At 33.6% G+C, this 27754-nt stretch overlaps 1 protein-coding gene across 1 annotated transcript; it reads left to right on the top strand.

Annotated features, from left to right (window-relative positions):
* The first annotated feature begins 112 nt into the window (after nucleotides 1–112).
* Nucleotides 113–27741, top strand: LOC133193406 (amyloid-beta precursor-like protein). The gene is made up of 11 exons (XM_061329331.1): nucleotides 113–278; nucleotides 8733–8900; nucleotides 10619–10736; nucleotides 11312–11524; nucleotides 15310–15506; nucleotides 16017–16112; nucleotides 17063–17221; nucleotides 17583–17811; nucleotides 17992–18087; nucleotides 19770–19960; nucleotides 26071–27741. The coding sequence occupies exons 1-11, from the start codon at nucleotides 204–206 to the stop codon at nucleotides 26329–26331; spliced, it is 1803 nt and encodes a 600-aa protein (XP_061185315.1). The 5' UTR covers nucleotides 113–203; the 3' UTR covers nucleotides 26332–27741.
* Nucleotides 27742–27754: the final 13 nt, after the last annotated feature.

Genomic DNA, 27754 nt, shown 5'->3' on the forward strand with positions numbered 1-27754 from the left:
GAACTTCTAAAAATTATTTTTAAAACGCAAATGATTGATCTTTCTAGAGGATAATTATGTTAAATATTATCATATTTTATGAGAGAAATCAGCCAATCAAAAGTTCCGATATTTCTCATGACATCACTTTGTCGGGCTCAGTAATCTGTGACTTCCACTGAGAAAGGAATAATAAGCGGACAATCCTCGTTTTTGTTTCCAAGATGGGGCAGCTAACGCTTCCATCGGTGCTAGCCTGCGTCTGTGTGTTTGTCCAGATCAGTGTTGGATATATAGAGGTGAATATTATCGAGTTTTAACACAAATATATTGTTGCCATATTTTCTTATTGCATTGAATGTGTCTCGAAGAATGTCAGACACCTCGGCCCAACGACACCTCGGCCCAACGACATCTCGGCCCATTGACACCTCGGCCCCAACGGGTCGGCCCAAGATTTGAGACACCTCGGCTCACGAAAAAGACACCTCGGCACAAACAAAAATGTATTATTTTAAACATATTTATTTAATACATTCTGAAGTATTTTATCATTATAGGGACTAAATACGACGGATTATATTATTATATATCCATGAAATAAAAAAGAAAATAAATGAATAATCTTCCGAGAGTAAATATTGACGGTAATTAAAAAAAAATGTCCATCCCAAAGTGCTAATCGTTTAACAAACAAGAAGACACGGCGCATCCTTTGGCGTCTCAAGCGCGTGTCATATGGGGTGGTGACAATAAGGAGTTAATTACGAGCAGGCTAAATTAATCCAATTGTTGGGTACAAACCACATATCTACCTTGGTTGGTTTAGGGAAATATATCCATTATGCTCTAATATTACGCAACGAAGATCTATCAGGTTAACGTAATGTCTATCTGTGAGGTTAATATGTGTACAAACCGTTCACGGTAGCTCAGTCGGTAGAGCGCTCGCTCCTTGATCGGGAGGTCGTGAGTTCGAATCTCGGCCGCGACAGACCTAAGTCGATAAAAAATAGGTAGCAACTGTTCCTTCGCCATGCGCTCGGCACTTTGAAGTGAAAGTTGCGGGTCCTTCGGATGAGACCTTAAAAACCGAGGCCCCGTGTCACGGCAGGCGTTGGCACGATAAAGATCCCTCACTGCTCAATGGCCCTGAGTGCCGAGTAAAGGTCAAAATTTGAAGCCCTTCACCGGTATATGGTGACGTCTCTATATGAGTGAAAAATTCTCGAATGGGACGTAAAACAATATACAATCAATCAATCAATATGTGTACAATACGCCCCTACTACAAAGCGATTTTTAAGTAAAAGAATTCTTATCATTATGAAATGAATAAAGTTGCATTTCATAAGCAACAAAATAAATAAATAGACCTTCTATCTCCCACTCAATAGATACAGCAGCTGACATAGATCTATATGTCATTAATCTATTTTGAAATTATTTGCCCCTGTTTATCGTATACATATCGTCATTATAAACATACATATATTTATATTACCAAAGTGAATACAGATAATAATTCTGAAAAAAAAATTCCTTGGGCCGAGGTGTCTTCAGTATGGGCCGAGGTGTCAATAATTTTGGGCCGACCTGTCAGGGCCGAGGTGTCAAACGTGACGGGCCGAGGTGTCGTTGGGCCGAGGTGTCTGTCTACCGTCTCGAATTGGAATGTGTCGTCCATGTTGAATATATTTATAGTCTGTCATCACCATGCAATGTCACCAGTCTTTCTTTAATGTTAGTAGATTTTTGTCACCAACGTAACGAAGAATAAAAACAAATTAAAAATGCGCTGCGATGAAGATGATGAATAGTTCTGTCATCTTTGAATCACAGAGGCCAAGTCGTGAAAGAAGGGGGGGGGGGGGGGAGGGTTATTGATATGAAAGGTACCATTATCATGATTATCAGCTGTTTATGTTTTTAACAAAAATATTTGAATTAGAAAGTTATATACATATCAGGACAGAACATGTTGGGACAGTTGAGTTTGTACAAGAAGTATTAAAAGGAAGATGTAATTTTTAAGCAGGAAACCTAATGTCCAAATCATCATTGTGTAGTGGTTTGGTCAAAAGGGAACTAGGGGTATAAACCTGGGTAGCTCATTGCTTAGAGCAGGGATCGAGTATTTACATCTTTGTCCAGCTATACATTTTCTACTGTTCTGTTACATTTAGTGCAGTTGACTTCCTCTTAGATAGAATGTTCTATCGATTGTTAAAATGATAAATGTCCTACGGACCAGGTTTAACGATAGAATGCGTTCCGTGTACTGTCAGTGTAGCAAAGAAAATACGGGAGATAAATCTAGCTCAGTGCATTTATTATGAAAAGTCTTAAGAATTCCGAGTGTCAACATGGTGTGTAAATACTAAATTTGAAACGAGTAAAAAACGTTGGTGAAAAAGTGTTGAATTCTTCCATTATATGGATTAAATTTTTAAATGAAAGTTATTTACGGTCAGGGGCTAAGGTATTTGGGTTGTGTGTCTTTAAAGGCAAAGACAATTTAGGGAGGGAGGAATATAGTAGATTTGGCAATGTGGGCCTTTAATGTCAGCCTAGGTAGCTCAGTGATTAGAACACTTGACTAGTGATGGTCCTGAGTTTAATTTCATCCTTAAGTTCCTATTACAATAGAAAAAGGGATCATCCAGAAGACTGCTAAAACAAAGAAAGCCATTGGCTTTGGAATTAATGGCTTTTTTTTTTGACAGACGTTTTGGGGCAGGTAGATTTCCAATAAATTGTGTCAGATACTAAAGCTAGTTTTGGTCTCTGTGCTTGAATCTTTTCATGAAGAAGAACAGGGTTGTCACGCAGGGGCTGGGGAATTTCCTGTGTATAATGAGGTGATCCCCCAGTTATCCTGGTATTCCCCCTCAACCATCTGTTAGGGGAGGAACCCCAAACCCCCTTCTACTTTTTAAAGGTCCCATGCTATTTCATTTCTTAGGGAAAATCCTGGAAAAGACATAATTAAATCCTCAAATGACCTTCTCAAAGTTCTGAAGAAAAAAAAGGAACTTCAAGAATAATCTGAAAGTTGAGTTTCAAAAAAATAACCCTACCTACTAATCCTGATATATTTTATTGAACAAGTTTGGGAAAATAAAATTACAATATTGGTGGTCCAGGACCAGCAATGTATCATAATTATGTATGACTAATGAAATTAAGATGTGAAATTGCTAAAAATTATTTAATTATCATGGTTTGAAGAAAAAGTATATCACTTGATTTGAATTATGAATTTCGAGTAAGGCCACACCAATAAAAATTTTGTTCGTCGGACCCACGCGCTTGTATTTAAGCAAAATTATACAAATAATATTTATTTTAATTTCCCGCACCATGGAAATTCTGTGCTATTTCAGTCTATGCTAAAGACATCGGACTGTCGGACCTGACCGATGTGCAGTGCCTTTGGTCCGATGCATCATTTTTTACACCGGACCGGAATGTCCGATGTCTCAGTGTCCGATTTTGAGCTTTACTATTTTGACACGGAGTCATTTAAATGTTTGTTATAAGTAAAAAATATCGCACAAATCCAAGTACGTAACTGAATGTAATTAAAACCGCATGGAGTCCATGATCATGATGGACCGTCTAAAGTATTACGCGGGAGCGATCCCTGGTAAAAGAAAAGCTGTTACAGTTAGGCCTACTCAAGAGAATAAGGACTATGAGTCGAAACGACCTGCAAGAAGATTTAATACTGATTGGAAAAATGGCCGATCATGGCTTACTTATATAGTTAGGAGGTAGGCATGACTTGCACATTTTGTTCCAAATATGGTAAAAAATCAGTCTGACAAAATTTGGTTCGGTCCTGTGTATTCATTGACTACACAGGACCGAATGTCCTGTGTGGTGCAAAAAACTTTCGCATAGACTGCTATTTTCTATTCCATTTCCACTCCATTTTTCATATTTTAAATGTGCTTTCTCTGCAAATCAGAAAAAATATAATTGTCTGCTCAAATTTTTTCATGCTCTGCCTAAAAATTTTGCCTACAAAAAAGTAATAATATTGTTATTATTTAACTGCTTGCCCACTCGTACTTTTTTTCATCAAATGTCCGACGAACAAGAAATTAAATTAGTGTGGCCTAATGAAATAATTTAGTAGAAAGAATGTCGTAAGAAATATCCAACATTTTTTTATTTTTGAAAAGGGGGAGGGGGATCATCTGAAACAAAGATTAATAACCAAACAAGGTAAAATGCTACAGTCAATGCTCTATTTCCCTTATTTTTGTAAACATTTTTTTTATGAAACACTGTGAGAACCATTACTTATTCTGCTTGTAACTGTAGGACAGAAAAAATGTACATTTATAAGCCAAACAATGAGATTGCCTGGTCAGCCCTCAGTGTAATGGTAGATCATAACAGAGATTTACTGCTTGGAAAGCCCCATAAACAGCTGTTATCACTCCATTATCCTGTAAATGATTGGTTAATGTGAGATAAAGGGTATAGCTAAGTAAGACAGGTTAAAAATACTTAACATGTTGATGAAGAATATGTTCTGTTGCTTGATTTGACACTGTTGACACACCCGTTTTGTTGTAAGTGATAAAAAGCTTATAGATTAGATTAGTAAGATTACTTATAGCTACTTACAAATTCGACTATTTACAGTTTTTCCAGAAATATTTTCTTTCTTACATCTTTCTGCTGACCAATGAAAAAATTCAACCTTTTAAGGTTACTTTATTAATTGTTTTGGGTTTGTGTGGTTTTTATGACTTTGAAAGTTGAAGATCCAAATTAGTTAATTTTATATAAAAGAATTTCAATCTCTGAAATTCTTAATTAGCCCAAATATCAAAGAATGACGAGAGATAATGCAAAACAGAGACCCTTCTACATTTCATTTACTGTATATCAGGGCTTTCTACAAGATTTAAAAAAAAGAAAAAAAAGAAAACATGCAATATGTTTTCAAAAAAAATAAGAGGTACCTCTTGGAAGCAATTTTAATTATATATGTTATCAAATTTATCTCCATCAAATATTTTGGCTGGTACAATCATGATTTCAGCCGGATAAAAGTACTGGGCACTAGCAGATTTTGAAAGGCCTGATATATCGAAAACAAGTTTTGTGTAATCTTGTGGAATTAATACATTTTCACTCTATGCTGATTGTAGATGTACATGTATAGAATTTACACAGTGCCAATAAGGTTAGTTTACTTGACGTGTGAAATTCTTCATCAGAACCAATCAAATACCCTTAAAGAGTTAGGAGTTAGGAGAAGTCTATGGAGGTCTTTGATGTGGATTGAAGCAGTTTATTGTGAGGAATGCAGGTGTCTTATCAGATTTATATCCACCATGTCACATTACAAAGAGGCTTTCATACCCTAGTTATTTTGGTGAATAGAGCAAGCATATCTTGTCCTCACCTTTATGGACCTATTGAGGGTTCATTGTGTTTGCTTACAATGCAGTACTTTCACATGCTAGTTAAGATTTACTTTTAGGAAGAGATTATTACATATATATTAACAATCAACTTGCACACTGTAATTTATAATATTGTATGTGATTGTGGTAGGTGCTCCAGAGAGGCTGTATACTTGGATATGTTACATTTTCTCACTGTGCAGCACAAAGGCCTTAAGTTACTTGAAAGAAAAATGAGTTTTCTGCATCGAATAGACATACAACTCTAAATTGAAGCTTCATTTATAAACTGTGTATTTTCTGGGATTTCAATATCATGATATGCTTATCAGGGATTAGAATTAACCCTTTAAAATTTAGCAGCAAAACGGGCTACTTACTTTCAAATTTCACTATCCCAGAATATTTACTAGCCCATATAAAAAAGATCACTTATTGCCACATGAAGTTAATGCACGCTGATATGCGGCTTAACAGAAAACACATTACACCGTATAAATATAAGTACAGCACTGTACCTAGATTTACCATATAAAATTCCGTTATTTTATTTACATAATGCGTCTTGTTAAAAAAAAATTGTGTAGACATCTGTTGGTTGTATTTTTGTATTATTTCATCTAAATAAGAAACAATAACCATGATTTCAGTGGGAAAAAACTATGTTTATTAATGATATTACAACTGTGGACATTGAGGAAATTCTGGTCTCCCACCAGGCTAGTGCCCTATGAAGTTATTGTCACCTGTATGAGTATTAATATTAATATTTGCCCTGAGTGAGTTGTTGACTGTTAATTTTAATCCCTGTTAATGATGATTATATACTTTTTAATTTTATTTGATGTTTGGATTCAAACCATGTATATTGTGTATCTTACAGTCCCTGAAACGTTCTACTTTCCCATTTTTCCGTTCGCTCACCGTTCGTTCACCGTTCGTTCAGCGTGCGTTCACCGTTCGTTCACCGTGCGTTCACCGTTCGCTCTCCGTTCACAGTTTTGCGTTCACCGTTCACCGTGCGCTCGCGTTCACCGTTCACAAAGCGTTCAGCGTTCGCTCTTCGTTCCGTTCACTTTGCGTTCACCTTTCGTTCAGCGTTCACCTATCGTTCAGTTTTCATTGTCATTCGGAACTCCGAAGTGAAAGGACTTATCTTTTTGTAGGGAAGGAGTTACAGGTTTTTTAATTTAATAACTAACATATAGTGTTTGAAGAATCATTATTTCATGTTGAAAAATATCTACGATATATATTTTTATTATTCTAACTTAGCTGTTAGGTTATTTATTAAATTACTCTGGAAAATAAATGTTGTTATAAGCACTTTCTGTACCTATGTAGAACGATGCTGAAATATTAAATTTAACTAAGGGCAATGTGCAAATACTTCAAGCACTGCAACATTTTGTTGTTTTGTTAAAGACGACAAATCGTTAATGGTGATATAATTATCCAAGTCAAATAATTACGCAGCAAAATTACGAAAATATTTATTTCTAACACGTTTTTTTTTTTCAATTACTGCAGAAAATATGACAGAACTAGTTCTGGAGTTACACATAGTATTGCGGATATCCTGTTAATTTATTATCTTTGGAGCGAATTAAATTGATAGTGTGGTTAAAGGAAATATTTATTTGAAATGTACTGCACTACAGAATTTTCTCTACTATAATATGTAAAGTCTATAGTTATAGAGAAAATAATCTGTCTTCACCGTAACTTTATATGTTTGCCATTCGATATGATTAATACCCCCCCCCCCCTTTTCCCCCTAGATTGGTTACTTAGTCAGTACTGTATTTCCAGAATATTTTAATTTACATTTTTTTTAAAAAGAGTTAAGGTCTTTTTTAGAACAAAAATTTCAGTCTCAAAACAAACATGCATCTAAAAAAGTCACAAAACAATAGTTGTTCAAAATGTACACGTGTCGGCGGTGGTATTTGAAATTGGCAGAGAGTATGTTTCAAATTCAAGTGTTAATGCCCAATGTATTTCATTCATTTATTATTCAAATGTTGGGATCAAATCTAGAAATATAAAAATAAATGTTATAACTTGTTGGAAATACTCGCACTTCGTCTTCGATGTGACGAAACTTTCACACCTGCACAGTGTCGAATGATTTTGATTGACAGGACAAGCACGTGGACTTCGTGTGAACTTGAAGCAGGAAAATAAAAACGAGTATGACTGTCAAACAAATGGATATGATTTGTTGATAAAAAAAAAAGTTACTTTCACTGTCTGATATATTTAGAAAAGTATTTCAGAGGTTTTGTTTGATATAGGTACAAAAATTTAGTGAAGCCTGAAAGAAGTGGGGAGGGGGGGGCTAAAATGGAATATTTCTCTCTCTCTCTTTCTCTCTCTCTCTCATTTGTTCTGTTCAATAAAAACTATAACAGCACATTTCTTAAATATCAAGTTCTGAAAATTGAATTTATAACAAATAATATGAATATGTATCTTTGTATTATCTTGTCCGAGTGTAACCACGGCCATCTACATATACATGTAGAAGTCTGCTTAATAAATCATCTTGAAAAATAGAAATGACACATAATATATTATTGTATTAAAAATTTTAAATACGAGCATATAAATGCAAAACGTCCACTGACCTTTATAAATATTTTTTTTATTACTTTACACGAAATCGCCCTGACACGGAGATATATGAATGGATGTTACAACCGCTTTAGTTCATTCTATAAGTCAGAAGTTTTCTCTGATTTGTTTAAACTTCAGCGTTCGGCAACAATTGCAATGTTTTAATGCGATAAAAATCGTGCGATTAAAGACTTAATGTGCATGCATCGTCTTTCTTAGAACAATTTTGGAGAATTTATTTTATTGACTTATTTATTCATTCATTTATTGGTTCACTTATTTATTATTTATTTATTTATCTTTATTTTTTTTTTTTTTTTGGCACCTGACCTGAAAAGATCAGAGGCATTCCGAATATATCGTTCATCTTGCGTTCACCGTTCGTTCACCGTTCACTTTGCGTTCGCGTTTGCGCTCCGTTCGCGTTCTGCGTTCGCTCACCGTTCACCGTTCACACATCGTTCACCAAGTTGCGTTCAGCGTTCACACATCGTTCACTCACCGTTCGCTCTGCGTTCGTTCAGCGTTCGTTCACCGTTCGTTCAGCGTTCGCTCACCGTTCAAGTGGGAAAGTAGAACGTTTCAGGGACTGTAATTGTCAGAAACCCTGTAAATATGAATATATGATTTTGTATGAATTTGTAATGTATATTGCTGATTTATTGGTTTATTCGGATCTCTTATTCAATACCGAATTTTTTTCAGTCCCTGGCAGCAAACACAGACTTTCAGCGTCATGACTATAAGTTTGTTCCAATGGTTGCCTTTATGTGTAACAAGCCCACCATGCACACATCTCCGGTAGGCTGGCAGGCCGACTCTAAACAAGACTGTCTCCATGAGCCTAAGGAGATTCTTCAATACTGTCAAAAGGTAAATATTGCAAAGAAGAGTGCACAGTTATTGTCCATTCCCACTTTCCCGTACTTTCCCTCAATCATGTTCATGGACCCCTTCAATTCCTTGACTTCAATTCAACATGTTCAACATTATTATGTGTTTGAGAATAACAGACTTATTTATAATGAATGCAAAACGTAGCGGTATTTCAAAGTTAAGTTTTATAAATTTCAAAAGATAGACTTACACGTCATTTTTTCTAACCAAGAGCACTATGCATACATTATGAAGGTGTATTCCCAGGTGCACTGATTTAATCAGTTTTGTGGTATTTGTGGGGCACCAAATAAAGCTAGGGAAAACAAACAAAGGAGTAAGAGGAAATGGGACTAATATATTCTGTTTTGTCAGACTTGTGTAGTTAGATTTGCTTAATTTATTAACATTTTTATGTTAATTGATAGTTCTGATCATATGTCAGAAGTGAAAACATGGAAATAAGTAATAGTGGGGGTTTGTTTTGTTTTTGTTTTTTTTTTTTTTTTTGCACATTTATCTAGATATTGAGAATTTTCTGTTGGTCTAGACATATAAAATACAATACACTGATCATTAGTTGTTTAATTTAATGGCCAGTTCAATCTGGATTCAAACCAATTTAATGGACATGTAATGTAATGGAGTGCTTTTAACTTGTGTTATTCATTTACAATCAGTTTATGGTTCACAAAGTTTGTAAATCTAGAGGTACAAGTTCATGTAACAGTAATTAGTACATGCACCATATTCCTGCAGGAAGGCTAGAAATAATGAAATACTTCTTTAGAACCATAAAAGATATTAGATATGTATTGCATTATGCCTGATCTGACATTTGGGGACCAGTTTTAGCTGACTGGCACTGCCTCAACTTGATCATTGATATTGATTTTGCTATACTGATTGCAGTGAGACTGTATATTGGATAGACCTGCATACTGCTGCTCAGGTGGTCATGAATAAAGTATATTATATGAATAGGAATAACCTGGTATCATGTAGCAAGCCATGCCCTTTAATTTATTTGTACCTCATTGTGTGTGTGTTTTAGAGCATACCTAGATAATCTCAATACATTCATTTAAGGCATTGGGGGGGGGGGGGGGGGGGGGATAAATCAGTTGACTTATGTCTTGTCTAGACTGAGATGATTTTCACTTTATCATTGTATCAGATTATTTCAGTCATGATTTTTGATTTCACCAGTCATTTTTGTAATTCTTGATATCATGTGACATAGATCTATACCCTCAGAAAAAGCTGAGATTACTTAGAGCCTGATGGCATACACATAATAAGGCATATTGCTCATTGTTGGTTTAACAGATAAGAGACTCCAGTATATATATATAGATATATACTGAATATATAAATTTCAATGCATTACCCCCAGTAATGCTAGATGGTCAGTGTCATTAGAAAAATCAAATTGGCAAGAAAATTGTGTACAGTAAATTAGAGTTCACAAAGGATTGACATTACGTGTAAGGAATTAAATATGGTAGATGTCAAGGGAGTCATCGCAAATGTCTCCATGCATTCAATGTGCTCTGGACCAGTCGGATTGAGTGTATTATTCTGAAGGATAACAATATTAAGTGAAATATGCTTATGGGTAGTTAGAGACATGAGGAGAAATTTGTAAAATGTTTACAAAAGTATGCAAAGCTTTTTTATGCAAATCTTGATAACTTGGCTTACTATCTTTACAGCTGTACCCCAATATGACCATTACAAACATTGTTGAGGACCATGAAGTAACCATCAGAAACTGGCCAGATTCACATGGTCATCAGCATAACCACAAAGTACAGCCATACAGATGTGTTGGTATGCACTTATTTAACATCATGTCAGAAAATTAAAGTTGCAATTCTGCATGCCAAAATGAAGACGTAGTATTATGTCTTGTTTTCTTGTTTACACACTTCATAAGCATGATAAGTGGACGTACAATTTCAGCATTCAAAAACTGACCTACATTTATTAGCTATTAATATTTCTTCAAAATCTGACAACAAAATTTAAAATGGAGTACCCACTTGCAATTTGTGTGGATATGGTAATTTTAATGCCTAGTATTTGTTTACTACTGGTTTGTAAATGTATTAGGAAGTACTGGTTGGTTAAAAATGGAACATTAGTGCCAATTTGACATTGGAAGAGAAAACTTAGTCAACACCCACTTAACCCCCTTCCTTTTTGCAAACAATGAAAAAATCGAGCATTTTCTTGTTTGTAAGCCTGAAAATAAAAAAAAGTTGGCCTTAGAAATATTTGTTATGTATCAATTAATAATCACAGATGTTTTATAAACCATTTGATTTTGAATCAGTCAGTGACTGCCAGGATAATAGCACAGTATGTATTGTATTTTTTTTTTTTTTTTTTTTTGACATTGATAGTGGGTCCATTTGAGAGTGATGCTCTTTTAGTCCCTCAACATTGCCACTTCTATCATGAACACAATCAGTGTGACACATACAAGAAGTGGGGTGACTGGGCCACATCAGACTGTGTGGCCAAGGGAATGAGGATCGACAGCTTCTCCATGCTGCTGGACTGTGACATTGACAGGTTTGCTGGGGTGGAGTATGTCTGCTGTCCCAAGGAGAAAAGTAAGTCATCAATCGGCACAGCTGTCAGACATCTGCTGTGATCACCATGGTTCAGGTGATTATGGTGTGATGGTGAGGGTAAATTACTTTGTACATGTTGTAACCATTGCATTTGCATAAATGACTTGTTCCTACAGATTGACATGTGTATGTTCGGGAAACAAGATGCGCTTGATGGAATTCGTAATAGAGTTAGAAATCATTGAAGATTTTTTATGGAATGAAACACTTTTCCGTATTGCAGTATGTAGTGCAGAACTGATTCTTACATTTGCATGTAACTGAAAATAGAAAAAAAATTCTTTTTCATTACACTATTTGATTGGGAGGTTGATGAGAAAACTTGATTTTTTATTTATCACATTTTCAAGTACAATATGCCATCATCTCATAATGGAGAGAAAATTATAGAAAGATGTAAACTTGCAAGAATCTTATAGAACTTAAATTTTAAAGAGTGTCAATGATAATCAAATCTTTCACATTTTATTTTACACATTTTAATGCCATGGGTTGTCTCCAGGTAACATGTACACCTGTAGCACCTCAACTGCTACAGAGAGTGTGCAGATAAATTACACAATGTAACTCTTATTTCAATAATTAGTAAACAAAGCAACTCTTCATAATTGTGTATTTATCATGTTTATGATATTGATAGAAGCTGTTTTATGACTAAGAAATATTAGCTGGGACAAATTGGTATTAGTTTTCCTCCTTTTTTGATTTAGATTTAATTGTGCTTCAAAAATATAGCATAATAAATATTCAAATTAGATTGACATTACAGATATTAGACATTTTACCAATTAAGTTTAGTAGTGGAAAAAAGGGGGTGTCATTTTTTGTCCTATTCAGAGGATCCTTCTTTTGGGCCTAAATTACAGAAAGCTAAGATTGTAATGTATATGACACATCATGGGACTTTGTTCATAATACTCAAATTGTAAAATCGAAATGTAAAAAAAACAAAAAAAAAACAGATTATTTGACAAGGAAAACAGCTCATAAAACCTTAAACGATTGACAGGTACTTAATAATGGGAATTACAACTGCAAATGCACATTGTAAGCAGTATTTATAGTTAGGGGCTTAACTTCAGAGATCATTTGAGGCTAACTTCAATGATTACCAGATTTGCTAAATCCATTTCCTTGTTATTTTTGACACTTCATGTAGATAATGATTTTTCATGCATACTTAATTAGCCTATAAGGACAACAGAGTGTGGGTTGGAGAGGAAGTCATTTGGAAACTTAACATTGAATGTAATATTGGGAAAGCAGCTGTTTATGATATTTTGACAATCATGATTTTCAAATATACAAAATTCAGAAATAAGAAATTGTGCTACTGACATTCATTTTACATTGCTTTCCATACTGAATAGTTAGTTTGATATATACTTTCTCCTTGGTGTTTTGACCTTTTAGCAATCTTTTTGCTGTAAACAGAAAATGTTAATCTGTTAGTCATTTGTGATCAACTAAGGTTCATTAATGGATTCTTTATCTTTATGGATGAGAGTTTCTATTTACACAGAATTCACCATTATAGCAGTCAGTCAATAATTTGTACACCTTCAGAACCCTCAGATTGAAAAAAATCAATGGATAATGTGATGCTTCTACATGCAGAGTACAAATAGAAAGAATTATTTCTATTGTCTCTGAACTATGGGTAGAAACCAAACTCCAGGCTATTGTTTTGAGCCTCCATACTCATTATGAATTGATTAAAATTATTGAATTTATAGTAGCCTAATTACATTTTTACATTTTCTGTAGCTTTACACTAATGTGTGTGCAAACAGTCACTACAGACTAGGGTAATATTCATATGTAAATAATCTTACATGATAATTTGTGTTTTATTTGTTGATTTTTCTTGCTGATAAAAGCCATTATGGAAATTGTATCAGAGATAGGTAAATAAGTTATAGCCTACAAGAATTTGTTGGAAACAGACTGTGTGAAACAGTTGATGCTTTGGCATCTAGCCAGCCCTCTTTGATGCTAGCTCTATGAAGAGTTATAAAAATATTGATTTTATAACAGCCGGAAAATTAGGCATCAAAAAATTCTTCCACAAAGCAAATTCACCAGATAGCAAGTGCTCTAGAACTTATAATGTGGATATCTGATGAAGCATTCAGTGTTTCTTGGTTAACTGTTAGGTCAGAGAGGATTTCTCATTTCTTAAGTAAAAAGTGCACAGATGTCAGAAACAAAAAAATACTTGATACATGTATATTGTGTAAACTTACTGGCCCTGTACGATAAGATTTTTAGAACTAGTGTGACTGTGTTGTATTCATTAAAAAGCCTTTTAAGCCAGCTGCTGAATAGTCAATGACTTGGACTTGCAAGCTGTAAATACATATAATGTTGTACTCAAGGTCATCCATATGTACATGTACCAGTGCTAAATAAGTTTAATTAGTATACTCCGTATTGCAATTGTGCTCACTGTGCATATAAAGTACATGTAGACAGGGTCTGACTATAGGCCTATGTGCTGAATCACTGTATTGCAGCAAGTAATAGTCTACAGATAAATGAATCATCAGGAGTATTAATCATCCCACAATTCTACCCTAACGTTAGTCCATCACCATGAAATGGACTGGGATGAATGAACAGAATAGCAGGCTTGGAGAGGGGATCGATGAACATTCCATATTTCTTTTCATGTTACTTTTGTTAATACCCAAAAAACAATTGATTTAATTTAGCATTGTTCTTCAGTTAATAAATAGTGAATAAACCCAGAGCTGTGTGTGTGTATTGATCCATCCTACTGTAGAAAAAGGATGGATTATGCTGCAATTCCAGAACAGAACATAGTCCCTAATAGACATTCTGTTTCCAGCAATTACTTTACCAAAGGAAAGGATCAATATGCAGTGCAGAGGATATAAGTTATGCAAATTGGATACAAATTGTGGCAAACTCTTGTAATGGGTGATTTACTATAGTCTGTCAAGCAGACAGGTCTTTTTATGGTTATATTTCCATTAGTTTTCTGTCATGTTCCTATGTCAGAAAGAACCTTGATGCATTTAAATCAATAGATATGAGTACTAATGAAGGCAGCTGTATGTATAATGAACACTAATTCTGGGATAAAACCACAGTCTGTCCAATAGCATTTCATGACCAGATATTTACATCAGTCTGATTAACACAGAGCAGGGTCTAATACTCTATGTACTTTTGTTTTTTTATCATTAGAAATATTCAGAATTTTTAAATACCTTTCTGAAAAATAGCACAGGACATACAATGCAGAATTAAGACTCGGGATAGAAAGATTAAGAAGTAGGAGATCAGTTTCCTAAAGGCATTTTATGTTTCAAATCTATCTAGTAGACATAGTGTTAGTCATGTTAATTGGAAAAAGGAATAAATAATAGCCTTTATCTTAATGCAATTGTTCACTGAAACATTTCTTGTGATTTTCATCCATAATTTACATAATACCATTGATAAGAACTCGACTGAAGATAAAGATGCAAGGGTAGGATTCAAAAGCTGGTGTGATTGAAGCCTTAGAGAGGGGATGTTTTAACAATCACATGAATCATGGTCAGCTAAATTGTGTTCTTAATCAAAGGTATTTTAATGAAGGGAATGCACCTTACAAAAACAAATTTAATGCTTAAGGCAAAATCACACATACACTGAAGATTTAATGAGATTCAGCTGGTTATAGGTATAAGGCTACACCATCTATTCATGTTATGTTTGTGCATCATTTCTAATTTTTTAATTTCACTTTTCAGAGGCCATTGACAAAGCAGTCACATTAAAACCAGTGAAAGAGCAAACAGAGCACATCACAATAGATGACACATATGATGCATATATTGCATATCTCAGAGGTGATGAAAAATTTCTCAAAAAATTTGGCAATGAGCACAGCAAGTTTTTAGCTGCTATGAAGGCCATGAACATGCGCCACCACGGGAGAATTACCAAGGTGTTTAACTTTTGCTTCATTTACATTAATAAGTTTTACTTCTTTTTGATCATGTACTGTCTTGAAAGAGTAGGATGTAAGTGAATTTCACAGATACATATTATACTGTGAGAACAGGAAAGCGTAAGATTTTTGTTATTCAAAAACCTTGTGTAAGACATTAAATATAATGTAGATCACCAGATTTTTTAAGGCACACATATATATACATGTATTATGAGCTAGACGAAATTTTCATGAAGTTGTATATAATCCATACTAAAAAGATATATATATGCGAGAATGAAATTTTCGCAAGCATACCATCTCGCATAATTACACTCAAATATAAACTTCTCATGAATAAAAGGTATTTTACAGTAGTCAGGTTTTGGAAAGTTACCTTGGCAGATATATCTGTCAGGCATGTTACCATGCCATTAGATAGATGTATTTGACTCAGAAAGGCTTGTAAAGTGAAATTATCTCAAGGTTCCCTTAACAGTAATTAGTTATTGATTTGAATTTTAGATGATGAAAGAATGGCAGACAGCCAGGAAACATGTCAACAATATGAAGAAGACAAATCCCAAAGCTGCTGACAAACTCAACAAGAACATCCTACAGGTCTCTTAGGGTTTATTTTATTTTTCTTCACTTTTTGTGTGATATAGCACAGGGGGAGACATTGAAGAAAGTCAGGGTAGTCAATTTTAAGCAAAAATGATATGTATTGTAGCTAAGTTAATACACTGGTATTTTTAAAGTGGCAGTTTTAATCATTAGAGTTGTTCACTTACATTGTATTGGTACCTTTTGTACCACATTGCAAAATTGACTTCCATGAGTTTTGCAGAAGTATTATACAAATGTTAAAACAAAGTTGAGAAGGTTGAAGCTGAAGCATTCAAATCAGCAATTTTTTCTAACCACTGGGAAAGCGTCCGGTACAGGTTCGATTGGGAAAAATAGCATTGAAGTAGAACAAAGGAGGATTTTCTGTCATTTAAACAAATGAAACATATTTTGCATTTATTCCAACCTCATTACATATTACTCCGTGTTTTAATGAATAAACAACAAGTATTTACTGTTTTTCATATCAATGTCCCTTGTTTTCGCATTTTCATGCTGTCAATTTGTCAAAATGTATGACACTATGCTGTCTACACCACAGGTCCCGCCATATTACAACTAATCTCTACTTTCGATTTAAGTGGAAGTGAAACAATTAGTCAACTTGTACAATGTTTCATATAAAAAGAATACGATGTCATCATATTCTGTTGCTTGGCAGTGGAATTGGGAATTCTTAGTCTCAAAATAGGGAAAAATTAACGTTTTTTGGCAATGGGAATGGTACCATTTATCAGTACCAGTTATACAAGAAAAAAAAACACTGCAAATGCAGCAGAGCTGAAGTTTCTCCAAGAAAAAAAAAATAAACACTTTCCAAAATATTTTAGATGATAAGCTAACAGATGAATTCTTATGATTTAATTTAAAGCATACCAATTCTTATGTACAATGTACTTTACCATGTTGTTGAATTTGTTTTGTTTGTTGTCTGTTGTCAGCGATTCCAGAAGTTGTACAACAGCTACCAGCAGTCCGACGCTGCGGAGAAGAAGCAGTTAGTGGCTCTCCACCTCCAACACAGACAGGGAGAACTGAACAGTAAAAAGAGGAAGGAGTTAGAGGCCTACATGGGGGAACTCCAGAAGAGCCATGTCAAGGTTTGTTGATTGAGTCCTTTGAGATGATTTACAATAATAATTCCAATACATGTACTTAGACTTCCACCACTACGTAGAAAGTTTTGTTCAAATATACATTATTGTTTTTAAAATGTATGCTGTTCTCACTGTTGGACACGGTGAACTGCAAAGCATTCCTTAAGATGAATACACTTTCTGTGATGTGTTTTAACAATTTGATGTCACAGTTTGACATGTTCAGTCCTATAAGTAGGAACAGAATGGTAAAAATGGGAAAGCCATTGCTAAAGATTCAGTTGAAGAATTTCAGACATTTTATTCTTATATGAAATAGTATGATTTACAAGTCTTTACTGTTCACTTCCTTTATTTCATTTAGTCTGGTGCTGTGATGAAGCATTTAGAGCACTACATTCGTGTGGAAGAGAAGGATCGTTTACACTCACTGAATCATTTCACTCATGTTAAAAAGACAAACCCAGAGGAAGCCAAGCTTATCCAGTCACAGGTCATTGAACACATGAAGGTCATTGATGAGCGCATCAAGCAGAGTCTGGATATGCTTCATCACTTCCCCAAGGTGGAGAACAAACTGAAGCCACAGATAGGTAGGAGTAGAGACTGTATTCTGAGTGCAAGCTTGTAAAGAAGTCTAATGTGTAAATTATGGGTCAATTTTTTGATGACTGGCTTTAATATGAATGGAAATAATGAAGTTTGTACGTTGTTAGTTAATACAAAATAAATGTCAGAGTTTTAAGTTTATATTTTTTATTTAAAACTTGTAGATAAATTCATGAAGCACTACAGTGGTTTAGCAGAGAGTGCCAAGAACATTGTGATGAGACCCATAACTGTACAGGAGAAGAAAGAGTCCAATAAAGGTAACACTATTGTAGGGAGCATGCACAACACACAGGGTTCTGGGCAAAATGGGGAAAAATTACAGTACAATTGTTTATTATAATAATTAATTTGTCACACAAAAAATGAAAATGAGTGACTATTATCATGGTGAGTGTTAATCTCAAAGCAATATTTTGGGAAAGTGCCATGCTTGTATAGTCTCCTATGAATGTGTATTATGTTTTGAGGGTCTTTTTTTCAATGACAATGAAACAATAAATTTTATTTTTTCAAGGATTTAGTCATTCAACATACTTAGATACATGTATTACTTGATACCTTGCAAATTCAAGATTTTGGATTCCAAAAAGGCTAATATTACTTGTATGACACACTTTCACTTTTGATTCAAATGATCAGATTCTGGATGATTTTGTGGTCATGGCCAAGTAATTACACATTCAGTTACAATTTTTTTAGCCATGACAGTTAAGCATTTTAAATAGCAGACAATATTGTAATAAAATTATAAATTAATGTTAGGGTTTTTTCCCCATCTCAACGGAGTTATAGCTTGTGAGTGTGGAGGGGTGAGTGCGTGCATGTGTTACAGAAGTTACAAAATCAGTTATTTATATTGGAATCATCGTTCCGTTTTGCTAGGGGAATTCCTTCTTTGCAGTTCCCTTGTTATATTTTTAAAATAAATTATGTTGGGCATTAGAAATTTTTGTCCTTGACCTTGGAGTTTGACCTACTTTTGAAAAACTTTAACCTTGGCCATAACTTTTGAACAGTTGGTGCTTGGGGTTTCAAACTTCACATGTGTTTTCCTTGTGACAAGACCTTCCTCTGGATATCGACCTCTTTGACCTTGACCTAGGAGTTTGACCTACTTAGAGCTAGGACTTTCATACTTCACATATGTAATCCTTGTGACAAGACCTTCGTTTGGATACCAACCACTTTGACCTTTTGACCTTGACCTAGGAGTTTGACCTACATTTGAAAAACTTTAACCTTGGCCATAATTTTTGAATGGTTGGTGCTAGGGCTTTCATACTTCACATATGTAATCCTTGTGACAATTTTAAATTTAAATTTGAATTTAAAAAACTTTAACCTTCACCATAACTTTTGAACAGTTGCAGCTAGGGCTTTCAAATTTAACATTTTTTATCTTTTGGCCTGGATTTTGACTTGCATTTGAGAAACTTTAACCTTCACCATAAGCTGCCATACGGGGGCATCAGTGTTTCACAAACACATCTTGTTAACATCTGGATTAGAGCATTCTATATAAAATTTATAACATTTCATAGAACTTACAGAATGAGGTAAAAATTGCAAATTTTACAGAAAAATTGAGTGGTATCATGAGTGAATTAACATTATTATTGGATGACAAATGCTCAGATAAAAAATGTATTTTCTGCATTAGACTTGGGTAGAAATACGTTGTATTTTGAGGTTGTGCCGCCTGGTCAGGCCATTGCAACAATTCATTAAAAATAAAAACTCATGATTTATTGTTTATTCTATAGAAAGAAAAGATGATGCTAACTGAATGTGAAAAAAAAATATTGATGTACCTCAAGCGGATTTAATTTTATGGCACTAGTCCACAAACTTTTTGATAACCCCTCATATATATACATTATAAACATTTCAGATAGACAAGTATTTTTAAAGATTGTTTTGATGACCGTTGTATTTTTAGTGACCTGGAGTGACAAAGTGACCTTGGATGATGAGAACGATGATGGTGACCTGTCTGATCATCTGGAAGAAGTCAAGAAAACTCCGATTGTGGAAGATGATGGACTCAGTCCCCGAATTGAGCTTGACCAGCATGAGGAAAACAAGGTCTTCATCTCTCATCGTGAAAATGACCAAGCCAGTTTCAGTCGGGTAAGTAAATATTTGCTTCCTCTAAACAACCAAGCAAACATCCATCAGTAAGTGTGGATCTCTTCTATGGGATAAGGTACTGTAGATTCCTTATTTTACGCGAGTACTTAATATCGCGAAATGGCTAAAGGGCATCAAATCGCGAGAAAAATAATTCGCGAATGGGTGATTTATCTAGAGATTTTACATACATTAAAGCACCATAAAAATAAAAGTGAGTAATTTTATTTCGTGAGTGGTGCTTCTTGCGTAATTACGTGATAATTTATTCCTCGCGTATTTTTAGGAATCTACAGTAATCTCTTAAAAGTCCAAGCTTATTCAAGTTAGATACTGTAAACCAACTATTATTCGTGTCATCTTTTATTCGCGATTCGTCCGATTGAAATCAGTCCAAGACTATTGATTTTTGCGACTTGGGAAACATTCTCAAAAAATACAAAGCAAAATGAATGGTTCGCGGCGATTAATATTCGCAAGTTGGAGTACATTGCAAAACTCACGAATATTTCTCACATGCAAAACAAAGTTGGTTTACAGTAATTAGATGTGAATCTCTTCAAAATGAACAGGTAAGTAGATGCATGTATCTTTTCTAAACAACCAAACCAGCTTCAGTCAGGTAGGTATTTACCACTATCTTCTTACCTTCCCAGCTTCAGTTGGGTAAGTAAATGAGAATCTCTTCTCTTTTACTGTCAGCTTTTAAGATACCAAATCAATATGTTGACCTGAGTAAAATTTAAAAAATTTTATTGCATCCAATATGTATTTGATGAGGAAGATTTCTGCACTTCATTTTGATTAATTTGAACATCTGTTCAATGGAGTTTCATTTTTCTTATTTAAAGAACTGCGAACGATAGTATTGTTCTCCCGCCTACCTCCAGGTCAATTTTCAAAAGTTAACATATTTGAATGATTTTTCATTTCTATATAGACCCATACCAAAAAAAAGTACAGATTAGGCATGCCTATCTTGGGTAAAAATAGGTACAAAAAAAGCATGCCTAAGGTATGCAAGTTTGGAACCACTTGTTCAAGTATAGGTAGCAAATTGGTACAAAATAGGCATACCTAAAGTATACCTATATTTATTAATAGGCACACTTTAGGTATCAAAAATGCACAATATTGGCACACGATCAGATAGGTACCTTCTAGGCATACCTACAATGTGCCTATAAATATACCTAAAAGGTACCTTCAAGAATGTGCCAAAAGTATACCTAAAGTATGCCTACAGTTTAGGTACCAAAAAAGCACAATATTGGCACACATCTCAAACATTCAAGAATGTGCCAAAAGTATACCTAAAGTATACCTACAGTTTAGGTACCAAAAAAGCACAATATTGGTACACACCTCAAACATTCAGATGAGTACCCTTTAGGTATACCTAAAATGTACCTACAAGTCTACCTAAAGTATGCCTACCAATTTGGTACTCAAGAGTCTGTGCCAAAAGTATACTTAAGGTATGCCTATAATGTACCTATCAAATAGGCACGTTTGAGGCAGGCCTATGTAAAAGAAAAATTGATTTAAACAATAATAATTATGGAAAAAATAAAAATTTATTGCATGATAGTACATCAAAATATATGAAAAACACTTCTTTAAAAAGTCATCTCTATAAATACAATCTATACCTAAAATCCCAAATATTTAATTAATCAAATCCCTAACATTTAATTAATTTAGATTAATATGGTTAATGATATCAAGATAATGATATTTTAAACTTTCTTAATAAGAAAAAATAAAAGAAATAAATAGACATACCTTTTTAGGCATATACATAAGTTAGTTTAAATACACAAAGTCAAAAGTATACTCCATTTCATGTCAATTTTATCCCCCATGAATTGTTCACTTGTAATTCACGTAATCTTCATTATCTTTATAGAGTTCCTATCCATCACAGAATTTTCTACCAGCACACCTTGTTAGTCTTCATTGCTTTACAGTTGCGGTTTCCATCTGGACTCTAAAAACACTGATCCTCCATTTGAATATGCTACGCAATTTCGGCTTTCAGTTTCATGTCATTTTCTTTCAATTCTGAAAAAGTTCAATTATTATTATGTTGCTCTTCACCAGGGACCTAGTATATAGGTCCCTATCTTCACTTACTTAGTTACATTTTATGCTGAAATATTTTTAAGCATATTTAGTAGATGAAATCCCTATAGTTTGCATTGGAGTTTGATGAGCAGTGTCTTGTTATATTCTTATACATTTACTCATTTTTTACAAAAATCAGATTAGATCTTATACTTACTGATAAAGTTATAGTTTTAATGCATTTCCCTCCAGCTTGGAATTTAAATGACCACAGGAGACAAGTATTCTGTTGAAAAAAAAGAATAAGTTTGTTCATGAAATTATCTGGCATTAATATTGACCAACACACATGCACACACTATGTTTGAATTATTGAAACATTACACTCTGAATTAAATGATGTGTCTAATATTACCCCCCCCCCCCCCCCCAGGTATGGAAGTGGAGAGCTTGGGGATTAGATGATCAGAAATTTATGCACAACTTATATAAATATAAAATTTATTATGTTTTATTATGCTGGATAAAGGTTGTAAATTTTGCTTGATTCATTAAAAATTTTTTACCCCCCCCCCCCTTTTTAAAACAAAGATCTTTATCTTATATTTCAAAGACCCTATTACAATAATTTTATCTCACACAGTTCATTTGGATTTCATTTGTTATTATCGTCATGCTCATGCAGAGGCTACTGTAAGTAACTGTTCCCAGATATTGACACATTTCATATCTTTATATTTTAAGAAAAGACTGTAAATTACATTTTTTTTTTTTACAAAAGTCTTGTGATACATCATGTTAAAGAAAGAGATTATGCTTAAGTACATTTACTTCATGTGTAGCACTGCCATCTTGAATCAAAACAAACCAGAAATCTACGATACAAATACCTAGAATATCGCGAAATCTACACTTGATATTCATATTCTAATGCATTCTCTAAGTGGATAAATGCATTTACAACAAGCAGCAACAAAATTTAAACTGAAATAAAGACTCACCGACTAATAAGTCTCTGATTTCTTCTTGAAATTTTCATCACAGCAAATTTTCAAATCGTCTCTGAAATATCCGCGCTGTCGCTGACCAATCATAGACTTCGCAGGAGTCACGTGATTTTAAAAACGTTTGTTAAATTATTCATGAAATAGTTCGTGTAAACAATAAAAAATTATAACAATGCATATTTAACAACTGTTACATGGCGTCAACTTTATTAAAAAGCCGATTAGTATGAATTCCTTGAAATATAGCGTCCCTAATTGGGTAAATAATCGGGACCGCCATTTTGGACGCCATTTTGTGTTATAATCGGGGTCGCCATTCTGATTTCACATAACTTCTTTTTTTTAAAAATTACATGTGAAATTGATTAAATTTATTGATTTACAACAAATTCTTTATGTACTAGACCTCAGCTAAAATCTTAATGTAACTGGCACTCTACGTACATTCCCAAACATCGAAATGAAGTGTCACTACATGAACCCTGTAAAATATACACATCATGTTTACATACTATGTGTATGGTAAATCAAACAATAAGGACAGGTCTTTTGAACTCCTTGAAGGCTATTATTTATATTAAATTTCAAGCCTGATTCGTAAATGTGACACTATTCTTTACTGCTACTACTTTACTATCAGTTATAGTTTAAAACAAATTTCATAAATATCTTGTTTTTATTTCATTTTATTATTTTTTCTTTTGTTTATTTACCTATTATGATTGAGCTGTAGACTTCAAATCAGCCCTTTGTGATTGAAGAACTGCACGTGATACACGAGCCAAAATTTCTGCAGTGTAAGCTATAAAGGTCACCTAGTACAAACACCTGTGTCACTGAAGAACACTGGAAATCAACATCGTTTTGCATACAAAGATCGTTTTGCATACAAAGAAAAATGAAGTCTATTTTAAAATATCACTGGAATGCTGGATATAAATAAATTCCCACTCTCTATATAAGTAAATTTAAACATCCCTAACATTTCTGTATTTCACCAGAGAGAGAGAGAGAGAAAGAGAGAGAGATGTCCTAATTTTGATATCATTTAATAGACTGTAACACAAGGTATTATTGATTTTAATACACTTTTTTCTGTTAAACTGGGCAATTCAGATGGTCAAAATATTGGTATTTATAATTATACTGTGTTTATAAGACACCCCCCTCCTTTGTTTCATAACATGTAAAACAAAATTACTAAGAACCCTGTAGGGTAGAGGTGGTTTTTAAAGAACAAAAATGGATCTTTTATTTGCCATAAAAAATTGAATTGAATTGATAATTATATATATATATTTGGCATTTGATTAACAAAATTACCCCCCTTTTTTCCTTCCCCCAACACAGTAGACATTATGCTTGCATTAATGAACTGAAAATCTTAAGTATAATATAATTAATAATCAAATGAACAAAAATTGTTGAATAATAATTTTCTAAAAAAAAAAGAAATAATGGATAAAAAGTGGCTTTTATTCTAACCCCCCCCCCCCCACACACACACACACACAAATGACACATCCTAAATGTCATGATATAATTGTATTACTATAAAAGTATAATTTCAGTTGTTATTAATTATTGATTCACTTGTTTGAGTTTTCATTTTTCTCTGATTGAAAAACATGATTCTATTTAAATATTATCACAAATAGGTGCCCATGTTGAAAAAATCAGTTTTAAGTTACAAAGATGCAATAAATGTGACAGTCCAATTTAGTGTAGAAATAACATTGAAAAATGACAAAGTCTTGAATTAAGTTTTACTTAAATTCAAACATGACTGTCAATTTTAGGTACAAAAAGTTGTATATTCTAAAAGTTTACTCATCCTCAAGGTACAAAATTTAAAGAAAAGATATATGGAAATGTTAATATTTTTGGTATGGGTAAGTAGACGAAAATACTGTGAAATGACTAAGTCTTTTATAGGTACTAATCAGGCACATTGAAAAATGACAAAGTCCAATGTAGGTACATTTCAGGCACACTAGAAAATGACTAAGTCCAATGTAGGTATATTTTAGGTACACTGGAAAATATTTAAGTCCAATATAGGTACATTTCAGGCACACTGAAAAATGACAAAGTTCAATATAGGTACATTTCAGGCACACTGAAAAATGACAAAGTCCAAAGTAGGTACATTTTAGGTACATTGGAAAAAAATTAAGTTCATTATTGGCACAGAATAGGTATGCCTTTTCTGTACCTATATTAGTAGGCACACTTTAGGTACTGAATAAGCACAAAAAAGGCATGCCTATATGTACCTTTTTTTTGTATGGGGATATTTATATGAATTTTCATAAAACATTACTTTTTTGGGAAAACAAAGAGAGATAACTCTGTAATATGGGTAAAACTTGTGTTTTCACCATAGAAATCAACGGAAAATGGAAAATATTTTTAAAACATCCCCCCCCCCCCGTGAAACAAAAATTCCTTTTTATAGGTAATATGGACTGTCATTTCACAAAATCATACCAAAGCTTTTTGTGTTTCAGGGAGGGGGGGGGGACATACGTTTACAGACAAAAAACTACAAAAATGCTTATTTTTTCATCAATATCAAAGGGGTTTACAACTAAAACATTGTATTTTGTTAATAATAAACGTTTAATTTTATATGAGTAAAACATAAGAAAAGTTTTAAGGAACATTTATTCATATACAGTAATATTTTAAAATGTGGTGATGCTTTAAAGCCCGATTTCAATGAAAAATATCGTCCACCCCCCCACCCCCACCCCCCTTATTCAAAGAGGTGGAATTTGGGGTAATTAACTATTTAACACTGGTATTAAAATTATCAGTCAATTACCATGGAACTGTTCTTTGCATTCAACAAAGATTTTATGGTCAAATTGCCATTAGTAATTTATTAAATGGGTGTAAAATGTAGGTGGGAATCAAGAGTTAGCGTGCGTAGTTCTTCATTCTTTAAAAAAAATATCTGGAGAAAATTAGCAAACCAAAAAGATGAAAAGGTGATGATTTATTTATTTATCAGTTTTTTGGTTTTGTTTTTAGGGAAGTTATTCTTCACAAGTTGCAACTTCCACAAGCAGTGTTTTCGGAATTGCCATCGGAAGTGTAGCAGTATTTGTCATTATTATTGTTGCTATTGTCATGTTGCGGAAGCGCTCCCATAGACACGCAGTCACTCATGGATTTGCTGAAATGGATCCAGCAGCCTCGCCAGAAGAACGTCATGTGGCTAAAATGCAGATGAATGGTTATGAAAATCCTACCTACAAATACTTTGAACTGAATACCAATGTCAAGAAATAAAAACCTCAGAAACTGTTCCAAAAACTTACAAATTTATAAACAAATTCATTCCACTGAGTGTAACTCTTATTTGCAGGGTGAAGCCTTTACTGTTGTGAACAAAAACTGTGATTTCATTGATAAGATGGTGATTGTATGAAATTTGGATAACATACTCATTACAAAGTAAATAACAGGTTATAATCTACAAAATTAAAAGACAAGGTAGTGATTGTACAGATGTATTTATTATACAGTGTTTGTATATAACACCACTTTGCATTATATGTGTCCCTAATCATTCTTTGTTAATGTAGAATATCATTGTAAATGGAACTTTTTGTAGCATTTGAATGATTCTGTACTGTAGCCACTGTACCACTACTTATAAACCATGTAAGTATTTGTAACTATACCATTTATTCATTTGTGTTGTCCTGAAGTGGAAACCATTCCATACCGAGATGTGGAGATTTAGAGTCTCACAAAGATCCCCTAAAGCAATAATTGAGAACAAGAATCATGGGGAAGAAAGAATTAAGTTAGTAATCATCAATTAGAATTGTAGGGTTGGGATAAAGAATGCACACCAATTCATAACCTTGATAATATTGGAACTGTGTATAGACTGCTTTTTTAGCTGATGGTGTTTTATTGTTTTATATTTTTAAAATGTCTTCATAAGATGATATGAATTTCATAATACATGTCTAACATTTTTATGTGCAGTTGTTGTGAAATGCTTTTTTGTTATATTTGCAGTTTTTAATTTTTTAATTTTTTTTTTTTTCGACACTTGAGCAGGCATTATTTTTTTTTTTAGACAAGATTTATATATTTATGATTGCATAATTAGGGAATCCAAAATTTAGTCAAATGAAAATGTACTTACAATTTTTTTAACTTTCTTAATTATATAAAATTCAAAGAATTGTAGTCAAAACCAAAGACGTAGCTTAAAATCACATACCTTACTCAATGTATTCGCCATTCAAATATGAGCTTGCTTTGGCATATACTAGTTAAACAAGTTTCTATAAGAAAAACTCTCATTGATGTTATAGTCTCTTTCTTTTAGTATAAACTGCTGCTCTGATCACTCTGTTTAATATATTGTGATCCCATTGAGGTAGTTTGTAGAGAAAATTCGGATTGCATTCTTTTCTAGAAATTATCTCTGTACTGTGTGGAAGAGATTATGATCATCATGCTGCTAAATTTTGTATGAGTGTACAAGCTTTCTTTACCAGAAGATTCCATCTTTACTGCCTTTTCCTTCCAGTAAACCAAGTCTGAACCTCTCTTCCTCTACCAAGAAATCTGTTCTTTGAAAACTTCCCGGCCAGTAGCTTGATGGTTGTATTGTGACTTCATGTAATGTTTAATACTGTGACCTCTATCATTTTATAAATAAAACTGTACACTCATTTATTATTTAGTCATT

The sequence above is a fragment of the Saccostrea echinata genome, unplaced genomic scaffold (assembly GCF_033153115.1).
Source record: "Saccostrea echinata isolate AGI-Se365-2 ecotype Australia unplaced genomic scaffold, CSIRO_AGI_Sech_v1 ptg000027l, whole genome shotgun sequence".
Classification (NCBI taxonomy): domain Eukaryota; kingdom Metazoa; phylum Mollusca; class Bivalvia; order Ostreida; family Ostreidae; genus Saccostrea; species Saccostrea echinata.